Source organism: Colobus angolensis, unplaced genomic scaffold, assembly GCF_000951035.1.
Source record: "Colobus angolensis palliatus isolate OR3802 unplaced genomic scaffold, Cang.pa_1.0 Scaffold214, whole genome shotgun sequence".
Classification (NCBI taxonomy): domain Eukaryota; kingdom Metazoa; phylum Chordata; class Mammalia; order Primates; family Cercopithecidae; genus Colobus; species Colobus angolensis.
Window position 1 is genome coordinate 425,836 of NW_012115311.1, and position 17,685 is coordinate 443,520.

Below are 17,685 nucleotides of genomic sequence, written 5' to 3' on the forward strand. Positions count from 1 at the left end.
GATTTTATTTCTCCTTCACTTATGAAACTTAGTTTGGCTGGATATGAAATTCTGGGTTTAAAATTCTTTTCTTTAAGAATGTTGAATATTGGCCCCCATTCTCTTCTGGCTTGTAGAGTTTCTGCCGAGATATCTGCTGTTAGTCTGATGGGCTTCCCTTTGTGGGTAACCTGACCCTTCTCTGTGGCTGCCCTTAACATTTTTTCCTTCATTTCAACTTTGTTGAATCTGACAATTGTGTGTCTTGCTCTTCTCAAGGAGTATCTCTGTGGCGTTCTCTGTATTTTCTGAATTTGAATGTTGGCCTGCCTTGCTAGGTTGGGGAAGTTCTCCTGGATAACATCCTGAAGAGTGTTTTCTGACTTGGTTCCGTTCTCCCCGTCACTTTCAGGTACACCAATCAGATGTATATTTGGTCTTTTCACATAGTCCCATATTTTTTGGAGGTTTTGTTCATTTCTTTTTCCTTTTTTTTCTCTACACTTCTCTTCTCACTTCATTTCATTAATTTGATCTTCAATCACTGATACCCTTTCTTCCAGTTGATCAAATCAGGTACTGAAGCTTATGCATGCATCACGTTGTTCTTGTGCCATGGTTTTCAGCTCCATCCGGTCACTTAAGGTCTTCTCTACACTGTTTATTCTAGTTAGCCATTTGTGTAATCTTTTTTCAAGGTTTTTAACTTCTTTGTGATAGGTTCAAACATCCTCCTTTATCTTGGAGAAGTTTGTTATTACCAGTCTTCTGAAGCCTTCTTCTCTCAACTCATCAAAGTCATTCTACGTCCTGCTTTGTTCTGTTGCTGGCAAGGAGCTGCGTTCCTTTGCAGGAGAAGAGGCGCTCTGATTTTTCGAATTTTCAGCTTTTCTGCTCTGGTTTCTCCCCATCTTTGTGGTTTTATCTACCTTTGGTCTCTGATGATGGTGACATACAGGTGGGGTTTTGGTGTGGATGTCCTTTCTGTTAGTTTTCCTTCTAACAGTCAGGACCCTCAGCTGCAGATCTGTTGGAGTTTGCTGGAGGTCCACTCCAGACCCTGTATTCCTGGGTATCACCAGTGGAGGCTGCAGAACCGCAAATATTGCAGAATGGCAAATGTTGCTGCCTGATCCTTCCTCTGGAAGCTTCGTGTCAGAGGGGCACCCAGCTGTATGAGGTGTCAGTTGGCCCCTTCTGGGAGTTGCCTCCCGGTTCGGCTACTCAGGAGTCAGGGACCCACTTGAGGAGGCAGTCTGTCCGTTCTCAGATCTCAAACTCTGTGCTGAGAGAACCACTACTCTCTTCAAAGCTGTCAGACTAGGACTTTAAGTCTGCAGAAGTTCCTGTTGCCTTTTGTTCAGCTATGCCCTGCCCTCAGAGGTGGAGTCTACAGAGGCAGGCGGGCCCCCTTGAGCTGTGGTGGGCTCCACCCAGTTCGAGCTTCCTGGCCTCTTTGTTTACCTACTCAAGGCTCAGCAATGGCGGGCGCCCCTCCCCCAGCCTCCTTGCTGCCTAGTGGTTTGATCTCAGACTGCTGTGCTAGAAGTGAGGAAGTCTCTGTGGGCATGGGACCCTCTGAGCCAGGCACGGGATAGAATCTCCTGGTGTGCCATTTGCTAAGACCATTGGAAAAGCGCAATATTATTAGGGTGGGAGTGACCCAATTTTCCAGGTGCCATCTGTCATGGCTTCCCTTGGCTAGGAAAGGGAATTCCCCGACCCCTTGTGCTTCCTGGGTGAGGCAATGCCTCGCCCTGCTTCGGCTCACAGCCCGCGGGCTGCACCCACTGTCCTATACCCACTGTCCAACAAGCCCCAGTGAGATGAACCTGGTACCTCAGTTGAAAATGCAGAAATCACCCATCTTCTGCATCACTCATGCTGTGAGCTGTAGACTGGAGCTGTTCCAGTTTGGCCATCTTGGACCCTCCCTCATAATTTTTTTCTGATTACCAAAGTAATGTATATGTATTGAGAGAATTTGGAAAATAAGAAATTTCTGGTGATCATTAGCAGTGATTTCTTATTTTGTTATAAGACCAAAGAATATCTTTGTAAAATAGTATTTGGAGATTAGCTTGTCTAAACCCTCTCTACTCAAATAAACAAATCTAAGCTCAGATGGTGGTAAAAATTCCCACATGAGAGGGATAGCACAGTGTATTTTTAGGCATTTAAGCAAAGAATTAGAAGGTTCAACATTAGATGGGATTTTTTTAAAGCAATTAAAATTTATTTCTTCGTTTACTATAATGTTAGTTTATTTTATTTTTTATTGTAATTGGTATTTGTTAATGACATTAATGTGGTGACTTTTCTAACAAAGAAATTAGTGCCTTATGCAAAGAACATCTCTGTTATACAAACTGAACTAACTTTATGAAAATTATTAAAGAATTGGAGGGAACTAAAAGAAGGCCCACAGTTAACAAGATTCAGAGAACATGCAAAAAAGCTGAACATTGGCAGTGGCAAATACTCACCTGGAGTCCATTTTTTAAAATTGCTGAAGAAAAGATCTGGATTTGCTTCCTCGCTGTTCTCCCTTCTGAACCTTAGATAACATGCAGGGAGCTCCCAGACATGTGTTGTAGGTGATTTTACAACCTTAAACTGACTGATCTTTGACTCCATCACATTTAGAGACCTGAATAGGGGGATGATCCTGGCCTCAAGAAGCAAGCCTATCTGCTGGCCAAGGACCTGGCACATTGCTAGAGTATACTGGTGAGAGAGAGTGGTTTAGGAACCCAAAGGAGGAAATCATTCTCGTGCTGAGAGTTAAAGGAGAGAAAACAATGGGACAGATAGGCAAAGCTTTGGAGAAGTTCGGACATTTCATCAGAAGGCTAGGTGGGGATAGTGGAAGATGACAGACAGATAGGCAAGGATGAGCTATTGTAGTCAAAAGAAACCACATAAGCAAAGACATGGATGTGGAAGGGTATTTTTTAGGAGACAGTGGCTGAAAGGAACTTGTTTGAGTGAGTCACAAAGGGTTGATCAGCAGCATGCTTGTGAGTTTATCTGCTGTTGCAGGGATCCCTCAAGGCCTCTCACAAACCCTTCAGCCTTCAAGTCCCAACATTTAGTCCAAACCCCATTCCTAGACTAATTTTCTCTTGGCCTGTTTTTCATTCCTTTTTAGCTTTTTTCTCCTACTCCATTTCTTTCTTTCTCTCCTCCTTTGATGGAACATGGATAGAGTTTTGTACATTCTTTATTTTTTTCTTGTCCAGGAAGAAAAGCCCCAAAGTCCCTTTGCTGTAAAGAATTTTATTGCTAATCTCTCTGAGGAAACAGGGTAATTAAAATAATAAACCTGAGGAAGTTATAAGAGTCCCAGAATCCCTCAGAGTTCTTAAAGTCAAGGTCCTTGAGCTTTTCTCTCAGAAACTGGACGCATGCTTACTTCCTCTCCTTGGTTTGACTCCTGTCTGTGGGGCTTCGCATAATTCCTACTTCTCCTAACCTGGTAGTGAAAGGGCCGCCCAACTCCTGCTTCTGCGAAAATCCCTCTGGCCAGTACGCTGTCATGAAAAGCACAGTCCGGCAGAACAGAATGATAAATGTTAGTGTCATTCTCATGAGATTATTTTTATTTTTTAGGATCTCTCATTCCACAAGTTTCTTCTCCCATTTCAAATTTTCACTTACTAAATATTATTCTCAATAAGAGTTAATGATATAAAAATTTATCTATTTCATGTTGATTTTTACTGAAGGATACAAATTACATATATAAAGGGAATTTTTACTAGTAAGTAAACATAAATATGTATAGGAACAAAATGAAAATGTTAGCAGATTTTTTAAGCAGTTGGACATTGGCTGATTATTGTTTTCTGAGTTTCCCATTGAGAAAAATGAGCATGTGTAACTTTATAATGGAACAATAAGACACTATTTATGTCTTTATTCAATTAAAATAATCCAGAGAATTTTCTATTCTAGGCAAAAACTGTGATTAGAAGGAACAAGTCATTATAACTGTTTCATTTTGCTCAGGATATTTACAGAAATTCTTTCCTAGATGATGCTTTCAGCATTTCCTCAAAGGAATTGTCAGAGCTTCTTAAATGAAGTAGTAAGCAACTTGATGAGATCTCTGTTTTAGAAAAATAACTAAACAAATTGGGGATTATCTTGTTGTAAATCTGGAGGTGGGAAACCAAACCAAATTAGGCCCTTTCCAGTAGTTTGGGGAGGGGATGAGCTACCCGTGAGCTGAGACAGTGAATTGGAGAGGAAGGAGCAGATATGGGAAGCAGACACTTCAAAGTAAACATATCCAAAATTAAACTGCCTTTTATAGCTAGACTTCCCTTCCCCACCCAGCTAATTCAGTTCTTCTCCCCTGTTTCTTCTGTGACCTGCCACTCTATTGCCCAAGACAGAAATTTTGACTTCGTCATCTCCTCATCCTTAACTCCAAGCCCTCGCTGAGTCCTGTTGGTTCCTTTTCCTAAATATCTCTTAAATCTATTCATTTCTGTCTATCCCGTAGTTTAGACCACCATCATCTCCTGCTTGAATTTTAAAGGAATTTCAGACTGCTTTCTTGCTTTCTCTTCTGCTCTCTACCAGACTCCACCGTACCATTCCGTCAGAGCAATTTTCTAAAACTGAAAATCTGATCCTATTATTCCTTTACTTCAGTGGCTTCTTCGTGCTTTGAGGAAACAGTTCTGACTCTTTTAAGTGGCTTCCAGGGCTTTGCCAGACTTAAACCCCACCTACCTTTCTAGCCTGGTTTCTTACCACTCCCTTTCTCCTTTTCTCTAGCTTCTGACTTCTTGCAGACCTGTCCAGCTCTCCAGCTGACTGTTACCCACAAGTCTTGACACATACTGTTCTACCTGTAACACTCCCGTTTTTTATCTTTCCCTGTACCTCTTTAATTCCTTGATATCTCAATCTAAACATAACTGTGCAGTCGGCCTTCCTGAGCCCTTAGGTTAAATCTTCAAGCATCTTGGATTGTCGTATGAGGATACTATCTATTATATGTGTTGTCTGTGTTCCCTACTAGACTGTAAGCTGTGAATATGGTGAGAGGCTGTAGCTGTTTTCTTTACTACTATAGCCAGCTCAGCTAGTACAATGCTGTAATATTAGGTGCTCAAATAATTGATGAGTTAGGCAAGGAAGTGAGAGAGGGAGAAAAGAAGGGAGGGAGGGAGAAAATGTTGGAAGGGAAAGAGGAATGAAGGAAACGGAATGGAGGGAAAGAATAAAACTAAAAGTTTTGCAGGTAGGGACTGCAGAGATCCTAATGACATTTTGCATGAGGTCAGAGGGGGAAAAATGAAGCCATCAAAAATATTCTAGCATTCTTTTATTGAGCAGCTGAGTATGTGGCAATACTGTTATATGGGGGTTGAAAAGAGACAAAAGTAGGTTTGGGTGGAAGGATAATAAGCATCTGTTTCAGAAGTTCAGTTGGTGGTTAAGAATAGGGGATATTCAGTGAAGCTTAGAAAAGAAGTGTGAGCTGTATATGATGACTGAGGTCATGGTAGTGGGTAGTATTTCCCAGAGAGAGAGCATATGGAGCAAGACAGCTGAGGTTGGGGTTCTGGAGACTCCAACATTTAGAGACACAGCAAAAGAGCTCCTTAGTGGCAGCTGGGACTCAAACTACATTTATGGGACTTGTGACTCCTAAATCATGCCTTGCTCAGAAGGAATTTGAATAAGCATGGCTATTTAATAGCTTCAGAGGTGGGGAGGGAGGAGGAACTCCTTGATAGCACATTTTCATGACATTTCTTCCAGGAAATCCTTTGTATTTCTGACATTGTAATGCATTTAGGATGTCTGCTTTTTCTAGGATTGCTGAATTTAACAGAACGAATATATTAACACAGACATTTTACTCATCTGAATTTATCTATTTAAAAATTTATATTTATGGTCACATGCCATTTAAAGTTTTACATACCGGATGTAATTTACATACAAATATGCAAATGTGATTTTCCTCCTTTGTGCTTCTATGCTAGGCTTGAAACTATTTTGGGTGAAATCCAATTAGATACTGAAAAGATTCCTAGAAGACGAAATTATCCATTGTTCTAACTTTAGTGAATTTGTCAATTTGACATTCAGCTCCGATAACCTTGAATCTTTTGTAGGTGAAATAATTCACTTTTAAAATTTCTCCCACTTTATTTATTTATTTATTTATTTATTTATTTATTTATTTATACATACATACATACATACAGGTGGAGTCTTGCTCCATCACCAGGCTGTAATGTAGTGGTGTGATCATGGCTCACTGCAGCCTCAAATTCCTAGGTTCAAGAAATCTTTCCACCTCAGGCTCCCAAGTAGCTAGGACTACAGGCATGTGCCACCATACCTGGCTAATTTTTGTTTGTTTGTTTGTTTGTTTTTGTTTTTATAGAGATAGGGCCTCACTGTGTTGCCCAGGCTGATCTGGGACTTCTGGGCTCAAGTGATCCTCCCACTTAAGCCACCCAAATCTCTGGGATTGCTGATGTGAGTCATGCCCCTGGCCCGTTCTTCTTTTATAAGTCCATAATTTCAGCATCCTTATTAATATGGTCACCACTTATATATTACCAGAATCTTCACTCCTTTTCCAGTACTTTCCAAGCTCCCTATATTTGTTTATTCACTTAACAAATATTTATTGAACGCACTCTCAGGCACTGTGCTGAGCTCTGGGGATATAGTGGTAAGTAAAACAGACATGGTTTCTACGCCCTGTGGCACTCAATCATACCATTTCAATTGATTTGAATGTCTATCCTTGATGCTTGTAGAATGCTTTTCTTCACAAGATGTTTGAGTATGTAGTAAAAATACCAGTAAAAATGCCTGCTTCCCTATTGGGCTTCTGCTATTGGTGCTGTATACCATACATTGCCTCAGTCTACCTAATTATTTCTTTAGGATGGACCTAGAAGTGAGGAAGGAGATAACTTAAGGCCCAGATTACCAAAATCAATTTCAAACTGAAAGTAAGATATTCCATAATGCAGGGACTATAATTATGAGCATCAGAATCATATAGACCTGGATGTGAGTCCTGGTTTCACTAGAATTACCTGTGTGTGACTGTGTGCACAGTGCTTACCTCTGAGCCTTGGTTTCTTGATTTGTGAGGTTGAAATAATTTTAACCCCTACCTCATGGGACTGTTGTGATGATGAAATGAAATAACCCATGAAAATACTTACCCTACAGCCTGGCATAGTATAGGTTAAGTGTCCCTTATCTTAGATGCTTGGGACCAGAAGCATTTCACATTTTAGAATATTTACATATACATACCAGTTGAGCATCCCTAATCTAAAAATCCAAAATCTGAAGTGCTCCAATGAGCATTTCTATTGAGCATGACCTTTCAGCATCTTGTTGGTGCTCAAAAAGTTTCAGAATTTGGAGCATTTTGTTTCAGATTTTTGGATTAGTGATGCTCAACCCATATAAGAATCAGTAAGAGTTATTTTTGCTAGCATGTATGATATGAAGTCAGCTTTTAAACTATAACTCTTTCCACACAACCTACTTGTTAAAAGATTTACACCCCATTAATTGTATTTCACCTCTAAGTGAAAACTTTGAAATAGCAAAATAGCATGGGGGTGGATTCCATTTTTAACAGTCTGTCTTCTACAAAGGGATAGCAACTCTCAGCACCAGTAAGTGGTAAGGAAATGAGGGCATTTCTAGGAAGAGTACATATAGTTGAGTTTTATTAATACACTAGGTTTCCAAGGTTTTAAAGGACTTTAAAATAGGATAAAAGGAAAAGAAATGAGTGTTTGATTCTAATAGAAACAGTACAGTATTATATTTACCTTTCTGTAGCTGAAAATCATAATTCTGAAGAACTGATTAGGGAAACCATTGTTTTATACTTACTTGATCACCTTTGATGACATCCTTCAAATCTGAAATAGTTAATACTATAGCCATCTGCTGTGATGCCTAGACTTCAGTGTAAATTTACAGAACAGAAAAATCAATATGTAGGAGGCTAATTTATGGATTTCCTTTCAAATAAGAATGACTTAGGACTAGTATGTTTAGAAATAAATTTTTTAAACCCTCATGTCGTAGGAGATATTCCGTATATGTTTGCCAGTTTGATTTTCATGAATGATAAACTAAAACAGTAAAAAGGTGAGAAAGCAGGTTTTGGTAAAAGACTTTTCTGGTTTGGCATAAGCTTATCTCCAGAAAATAGCCTCTTTTTGTTTAATGTTTTCTGTGTAATTACAGGGTGTAGGAAAAAACAAGATTGTTGACAGATTCCTTCACCTGCTCAACAGACCCCGAGAATATATTCAGCTACACAGGTAAGACTATTAGACCCACAGCCTCTTAAAAATCTCATTTAATCATTTGTTTCCCTCCTGGTACAATTTAAAAATACTTTCTTAAAGACCCATTTTATAAACCAGTTTTATTTCTGTTCTTCTTGCTCGTTTCTCTCCTTTAAAGGTAATAAAACCATGCAAAATTTATTTTTAAAGTGACTAATGCTTTATAAACATGAATTAATAGATATTCTGTGGACGGAGAGTGATGAACATTACATTCTAGGAACAGATCTCATCAACATAAAGGCTCTTAAGTTAGAAGACAAACATGTAGGATCTAAGCCTATTCTCTCACAAGCAGCTAAAAGAGCTCACAAGGAGAAATAATAAACTATGTGAATCTCAGGTATGAGATAAGGAACCCAGAAATCTGGAAGAAGTATGTTATTAGTTGTCTCTTTGCCTTCCTTAAAGTTACTTTTTGGGTAATTTTATATGGTTAGAATGCTGGTTCAGCTTTTAATCAAACAGTTTTTCTCAATATGGGTCATTTTTAGCTTTATGAACGAACCTGTTCTAATTTTTAAAAAATAATATATAAATGACAGATCCACTAAAAACAAAACAGAAAGATAAGTCAAGAAATATATCAAGTAATGAACAACTTAAAGCTAACTTAGATTGTTAGTGTTTTAATCCCAGGAAGTAAAAAATATATAGTATAATAGAACATTGAATTGAGTTATAAGAGTTAGTTTCTGGTTTGGGTCTTTTCACTAAGTGATTATCAGTTCTTGAGACAGAATTGTAGGAGAATAAAGGGCAGAGTTAGTGGGTCAAAGGAGAAAGAAGAAAGGACCCAGGAAAAGCTGAGATATGGTGAAAAACTGCCTTTTGGGATTTATACCTCTGACCATGATGGTAGTGGTACCAGATTGGCCCTACCACAATAAAAACTGTAAGAATGAACAAAATTCACAAACACTAGGAAAAGAAGAACTACTAGGGATCTTTGACGTGAACAGCTACCAGAGCTCCTACATGACCAGGAGCCTTCATTAAATACCCCTGGTATTCAGAAGGGTATTTATCTTTTAAAGTCTATGTTTAGAAGTAGGACTGATCTATCCTTAAAGTAAGAGTTACTCCATACCTATCCTTACAAATTTTAAAACTAAGCCCTGATAAAGAAGGATACTTGCTATTTAATATTATTTTGAAAGTTTTGTCTGATACAAAGTGGCTTTAAAAATAAAAATATTTTTAAATATTGGGGAGGTAGGGAGGAATACATTGAAAAAATCAAGGTGATTCAACAGTAAATTGACTTCATACCTCAACAAAACTTAACACTCAACCAAGAAGACCACAAAATCCAAACACTCAGCAACATAGCATTCATTGAGTCAAGCATTCAACAGGAAATTACTAGACATACAAAAAAGCAGGAATATTGGTCAATAGAAATAGACTAAAAATGACAGGATGATGGAATTAGCAGACAAGGACTATAAAACAGTTGTCATAAATAGATTCAAACATTTAAAGGGAGAAAAATGTGAACATAATGACAATAATTGGAAATTCTTAGTGTAAAAATGACAGCCCTAAAAAAGCAGCTTCACATACACACAATTGTAGTCTCAAAAGAGAGGAGAAAAAAATGGGACAGAAAAATATTTGAAGAGATAATGGTAAGAAAATTCTCAAATTTGATAAAAAAGATAATGTTACCAATCCAGGAAGCTCAATGAACTTCAAGCAGAATAAACAAAAAAACACTACATGGCATGTAATCAAATTACTAAAAACTAAGAGAAAAATCTTTAAAATTACCAGAGGAAAAAAGACGTATTACCTGTAGGGGAACAATGATAAAAATGCTGACTTCTCCTGAGAAATAAATATGAACCACAATTCAACTGAAGTGCTGAAAGAAAAAAAGATCAGTATAGATTAGTATATTTGACAAAAATATTCTTCAGAAGGAAAAATAATGACATTTTCAGACAAAAACTGAGAGTGTTTTTTTATCAGCAGACCTGTATAATACAAAAAAATAAAATTACAATTCAGAATTTCCTATGAACATAGATGCAAAAATTTTTAACAAATGTTAACAAATCAAATTCAACAATATATAAAAAGGATAATATGTCATAACTAAGGAGGTTTTATCTCAGGAATGTAAGGCTGGCTGAACATTTAAAAATCAAATAATATAACACATTTACAGAATAAATAAAAAACCATATGATCCTCTAATTGCCGCCAGAAAAATCATGTGAGAAAATTCAATACGCGTCCATGATAAAACATCACATAAACTAAAAATATCAGGAAACTTCCGCAATCAAATAAGAGGCATCTATAAAAAGCCTATAGCTAACTTCATATTTAAAAATGAAAAACTAATGTTTTTCTCATGATTAGGAGAAAAGACAAGAATATTAACTACTCATATTATGCTGGAGGTGCCAGCTAGCACAATAAAGCCAGAAACCTTAATAAATGGCATACATGTTATTTATAGATGACACACTTGCGTGAATGTGTATATAAAAAATCTTAAGAAACGTATAAAAAAGGTGTTATAACTAACAACCAAGTTAAGCAAGGTCATAAGATACAAGGAAAATGTACAAAAATCAATTGTATTCCATATATAATATATTCCATATATATATATATATATACTAGTATATACAGCAATGGGAAAAAATTTAAAAATACTGTTTACAATAGTGTAACGAATGTATTTAGGAATAAATTAATTTAACATAATATATGCAAAATTTAAATTTGCTATTGTTAATGGTGTGTAACAAGGTCAACAGACACCGTTATTTCTTCAGATACTTCTAACTTGCTGATGGCTGTTTGAAATGGAACTGAAGGTTATCTGTTTCACACTCAGGAGATGATGAGCTTCTGTCATAGTAAATTATTCCCCTTATCTTCATCTACCTCAACATCCCCCTCAATATCCTCAGTATCTCTGTCATATAGTGTTCATTCTACATTATTTGGAAATAGAAGGTATTCTTCTTTGTTGTTTACAATACATTTTTAATCCTGATTTTCTGCTACCTACCATCATTTCTGCCAGTATTAGAGAATTCTAGTTACAAAGCTAGATCCATGAATTTGCCAAGCTAAATATAAGTCTTCTCAATGTGTTAGGCATTAAATGTTAAGAATTTGTTCCCTAGAAAGCCCTCTTCTCATTGTCATATTACTTGTCCCCCACATTCTCACTCATAGCTTTCCATGTTTCTTTCTCCTATCACCCATCATTTCATTTCCCAAATTTTATATAGGTCAACTACATATTTCAGAAAATTTCTAGCCTTTTCAAGTGCTTTAAGAATATAGGATTTTACATGTTCTCTCTTATAAGTGGGAACTAAACATTGAGTATTCATAGACATAAAGATGGCAACAATAGATAGTGGGGACTGCTAAATGGCAGAGAGAAGGAGGGGAGCAAGGATTGAAAACTAACATTGGTTACTATGTTTACTATGTAGGTGGCAGGATCAGTCATACCCTAAACCTCAGGATCACACAATATAGCCATGTAACAAACCTGCACATGTACCCCCTAAATCTAAAATAAAGGTTGTAATTATTTTTTAAAAGAAGACTAATACTGGTTTTTTATTCGGCTTCATCCAAATTTTTACCACACTATTTTTATATCTTCTCATGGCTCTTTGTATGAATGATGAATTATATAAACTTAGAACTTTCAACTCAAAAAATTTTTAAATATTTGTCATATTAAAACTACAGGGCTGTGTATTATAGGAGATATAGGAAGAAATAAGAAACATGATCCTACAGGAGCTGTAATTACTTGTAATTATTTCAATCTTCTATGTTCCCCTGAAACACTCTCTTTTTTTTCCCTTGTCCTTTAAGCTATTCAATTAGTTTTTCGTCTCACATGGATAAAGTTGGAAATACAATGAGAGAATCAGAATTTTCAACTAGTTTGCTAGTTCTTGCTTGAATAATTTCTATTCGTAACATATCATAGTTCCAATTTTTGAGTTACAGGGCACCTAGCAAGACCAGTATTTTGTATTTAAGGATGATAAGTGAGCATTGCAGTTCATTCTTAGCAGAATTTGTGTTTTGATTGCATAGTGTTTACCTCCTACTGTAGACTGAGGGTTCCTTTAAAAATATGTTATTACTTGACAGTTTTAATGTATATACAGATGCTACTTAAGTGTATAGTATCAATTTAGAGCAAAACAAATGAATTTAAATTTAATATTTTAAAATAATCAAGGAAAAAATCTTTTATTCTTAAAGATGGCTTCAAAAGTTGAAATTGTCATTGAAATTTATACTCAAAAAAGAGGAAGTCACTTTTTATGAGAATTGTTTCACCATGGAGATGTATATACAGATGCCATATAAGTATATACTATCAATTTAAAGTGAAAACAAGTGAATTTAAATTTAATATCTTACAATAATCAAGCAGAAAACCGATTTTTTTCTTAAGGATGGCTTTAGAAATTAAACTCAGCTCCCAATATAATACCCTAGGAGAAAGAAAGTCATTTTACATGAGAGTTTCTTCATATCATGAGGGCAGTTTCTCCATTCCTTTATTTTGAACAATAAAATATATGTTTAGAAAGATATATTAGGCTGAACTGCCTCAGTCAATTCTAATTTTAGATTATGGTCGTTTCCTAACACAACCAGCAAAAAAGGAGACAATGAAATATAACAAGTATTAGTGATTATTTCTAGGTGTATGTTACCACCATTATCTTTATAAGCAGGCTTTTTAGTTGCAGATTCATTATGTTTATTAGCCATATGAAGTTCTGATAAATGTTGTTTTAGGATCTGTTCCCTCTAATTATTGGCATAAAGTTATTTAGAATATCATCTTATGATATTTTAATGTCCTTAGGCTCAATATTGATATTCCCATTTTTATGCCTGGTATTGGCTATTTGCCTTCGCAATCAGTTTTGCCAGGGGTTTATCAATATTATTGGTCAAAGAACTAACTTTTGGCATTGTTGAAATTCTCTTTTGTATGTTTTGTTTCTATTTCAGTAATTTCTGATTTTATCTTTATTATACCCTTCGTTTTGTTTTTGTTGGATTTCACGTGTTCTTTTTTAAAACTTTTTGATGTGAATGCCTAAATTATTGATTTTCAATCTTTAATTTATAATATGCTCATTTGAAGCTATATATTTTTGAGCCTTTCTTTGGGTCTCAGTTCTTTCATCTCTGACTAAGAGGAGCAGTTGGGGTCATTTATATAAGAATATCTTTCTTAGCTTTGTATTTGAATATCTTTCATTGGGCAAAAAGAAGACAGTATTCACCATGCTTTTAAAAGTTAAAAGGATTAGAGATACCATGCCTTACTTTCTGCCTAGAATGTCTATAATACTAACCATTTGTTACAAAATAAGAAATGATCCATAAATTGTAAAGAGTTGCATGCTGCTAATTTATATTCTATAGTAATTCTGACATCGGCTAGATAAAAGTATAGATACGTTATCTATGAAAATAAATCGTAAAATGAAAATATAATTAAAAATTCAAAGCTAAATATTTATATTTTATAGTACCCATTACTATATTATTGATTAATAATAGTATTACAAGTAAAATATCTATTCATTTTAATAAGGGCCCTAAGTATCTCCAACAATATTGGTTATTTACTATGTAAAGTTGGAAGTGAAATGTCTCGATTTCTGTTTAAAATACATATATTACCCAGTTAAAATGGCTTTTATCCAAAAGTCAGTCAATAGCAAATGCTGGTGAAGATGTGGAGAAAAGGGAACCCTTGTATGCTGTTAGTGGAAATGTCTCACATGGTGGCAGACAAGAGGAGAGAGCTTGTGCAGGGAAACTCCCCTTTTTAAAACTATCAGATCTCATGAGACTTACTGTCACGAGAACAGCACAGGAAAGACCTGCCGCTATGATTCAATTAGTTCCCACTGGGTCCCTCCCACAACATGTGAGAATTCAAGGATGGGATTTGGGTGGGTTCACAGCCAAACCATATCAGCACCTGCAAAAATTTAAAATTAAAAAAAAAAAATACATTAAAGATTTTTTACTAACTAGACTGACATTCCTACTAATTTCAGTGTGGGGAATTTATTATTTATTATATACAGCTTTAGGGCTACATTTGCTATAACATTTCAGCTCATAAAATTGCTTTAAGAGAAACATATGTTTAAAAGACCTAAAAAAGGCAGTCTATAAAGAATGTTTAAGACTTTTCTAATCTATGAGATAATCCACTTAAGGTCTTTACTTTGTTTATTTTAGATTCCTTTCAATGGAGTTGTGATGTTACCATCTAAATAATTAGTCACACTTAGTTTATGAATGTCATTTGAACAAATTAGTTATAAAAGCCATTCAAAACATAATCTTGATAAGTAAAACTGTCAGCAAACATACACAAATAAAACACAACCAGTATACTTTTAAATATGGCCATGTTATGTTTTGATAATCAGATTTCATAAAGCCAGCAAGCTGGGCAATTCATGTATTTAGTTAAAATCAAGATGTCTGAAGAGTATGACATAGGTAATGAAAGTAATTACTTTTGTAAGGATACATTTACGAAAGGGAATATATGACTCCCATTTGTGAAGTGAATCTATTTACTTGATTTTCTCTGATGTTATGTTAATTTGATATTAAGAGGACACTTGAATATGTTAACTTCTGTAGCTGTATTTCCTCCCTGGTTAAAAATACATGTCTATATTAAAATCAGACTTATTTTAGGGCTCTGAAATACTTTTACTGCCAGAGTGTTTTTCATTTGCTATCCTTCATAATTGAAGAGGACGGCACAGGTCCAATCATTAACATGACCTATGCTCTTGGTTATTTTTCTAATAGCAGTGCTTAGATTGGGAGATCCCAGGTCTCCCAGGATAGCCCCAACTTTCTCTTTCAGTGAGACTTTCTGCAGATATTCTCAATTTACTCCAGACCATTTAGCGTCCTACTCACAAGTTTTGAATTTGTAGCATGCCTGCTTTATTCCTCCATCTAAAATGTAGCTCCTTTCTCCCCCAGCCCTTCAAGGTTTGGTCCACTGTAACTTCTACATAAAACCTTTTGTGATTTTTCTTCATTCTGGGTGTAACTGTTCCCTCCTCTGACACTCCACAGCATTGAATTTGTATCATTGTGATAGAAAGGGCATGGGTTTTAGAGATCAAATCCAGTCTTTACTAACTTTTCTGAGCCCTTAACTCCTTGAGTCTTAACTTCCCTGCCTATCAAATTGAAATAATAATACCTTGCAGGGTTGTTGTGAGGAATAAATGAGAGAATGTGTGCAATAGGCCAACCACAGTATCTGGCACCTTTAGGTGCCTAAACATTTAGGCAACATAGTAACTGTTAGCTTCTTGCCATATACCCTGCTTTCTTATCAAACATTGGTTTGCACTGTAGTGGTTTCTGTATCTTATTTCCATCCCCTCCCCTTTGCCCAATCATGCCTTTCCAACTAAATAGGGAACTTTTTGAGGGCAAGAACCTGGTTTATTCACTATATGTTAATTCATTCACCTAATATCTATTCATTTTGTTTGGCAGTGTCTGTTTTAGGCACTGGATGACGTATAGATGATGATATCCATCTTGACCTGGTACAGCTTGCTTGTCAGTGGTGAATATGCATCAACATTTATGGTACAGTTATTGTATATAAGCTATGATAGAGCATGTGCAGGTGCCATGGGAGCCTTGAGGAGGCTCAACCCTCAGAATACATGTCTGTGGTATGGTAGAAGGTGATAGGGAGAAGGTAGCACTCAAACTGAGTCTTAAGGGATAAGTAGGAGTTTTCTAAGTGGAGCACAGAGAAAGCAGCATTATGGTTATTAAAAACAGGCAGGACTTGAATCACAGAAAACACTAGGAAGTGATCCAGATCATATTGTTGGTGCTGAGCAAACATATTAACAATGAGAGTGGAAAGAAGGGACATATTGAAATAGGTTTACAGGGCTAATTTTAGCCTTTATAACCATGTGGAGGGTGAAGGGAAAGAGAAGTTAACGGTAACTCCTGTGTGTGATCTACCAATCATGAGGCAGGTACTTGGTGTGGTTCTTAATTCACAGCAGATATCCAGTAAGTATTTGTTTAAATGACTTGGTATGTGCTAATTTCATCTGAAACTTCCAGGTCAAGCTCCCCTGTGATCAGCCGTGCCTACTGAGGAGCACTAATGCTTGTTTTAGAATTCAGTAAGGTTAATTCTACATACATAATAGATCTTTAACTGTCATATAAGTGCTCTAACCAACTCAGGTCATTAAAATATTGTATCATGGATAGTTATTGTTAAAACACTTACTTTTCCTCTGTCATAGTTCTATACTTTTTTGTGTGAAACCAAATGAAGTAAACCATTTAGCAAATTCCGCCCTCTTAAAATTAAATATCCTGGAGTGAATGATGACATGCTTTACAAAGCACAGCATAATTCAACATATGAAGCTCCCTTCAAGCTGAAGAAAACTGAATGTGACAGTATAAATTTTGAAATTCACAAAGTCCTGGAGGGCACATAGAAATACTGGCAGAAAATAGAAAAAGTAAAAGCTTTTCTGAAGTCTCCTGGAAAAAAATGATTATTGAGTCATCACAACATTCTTAGCACTGATAAGAACGCTGGAGAACTCAAGCCCTGTCCAATGTCAGCTACTGCACAGAACAGCCAGGGTGCTCCCTCTGTCTCATCTTCCCCATTAAAAATTTGAAAAGTCTGTTTTGGAAACATTTGTATTAGCAATTGAGCAGTAGTTTCTATATTAAGAATGGCTTCTATTGCCTCCCCCTTTTTAATTTTTTACAAATTATGCCAGTGCCTCTACTTTTCCATGTAGATCTTTAGGTTTGTAACAATTTTTGATTCCTCTAGATGATCTCCAAATTGATGTATTATTTTTAAATTATACTTTAAGTTCTAGGGTACATGTGCACAGTGTGCAAGTTTGTTACATATGTATACATGTTGGTGTGCTGCACCCATTAGCTCGTCATTTACATTAGGTATATCTCCTATTGCTATCCCTCCCCACTCCCCACTCCCCACAATAGGCCCCAGTGTGTGATGTTCCCCTTCCTGTGTCCAAGTGATCTCATTGTTCAATTCCCACCCATGAGTGAGAACATGCAGTGTTTGGTTTTCTGTTCTTGAGATAGTTTGCTGAGAATGATGGTTTCCAGCTGCATCCATGTCCCTACAAAGGGCACGAACTCATCCTTTATGGCTGCATAGTATTCCATGGTATATATGTGCCACATTTTCTTAATCCAGTCTGTCACTGATGGACATTTGGGTTGATTCCAAGTC

The 17,685-nt window shown here is 36.2% G+C and overlaps 1 protein-coding gene across 1 annotated transcript in view; it reads left to right on the forward strand.

Annotated features, from left to right (window-relative positions):
- VWA8 (von Willebrand factor A domain containing 8) overlaps positions 1–17,685 on the forward strand; it is a 402,889-nt gene that overhangs the window by 202,235 nt on the left and 182,969 nt on the right. Inside the window, exon 21 of the mRNA XM_011943037.1 lies at positions 8,242–8,318. Coding sequence (XP_011798427.1) covers positions 8,242–8,318 — 77 coding nt within the window. The remainder of the gene's footprint in view (positions 1–8,241; positions 8,319–17,685) is intronic.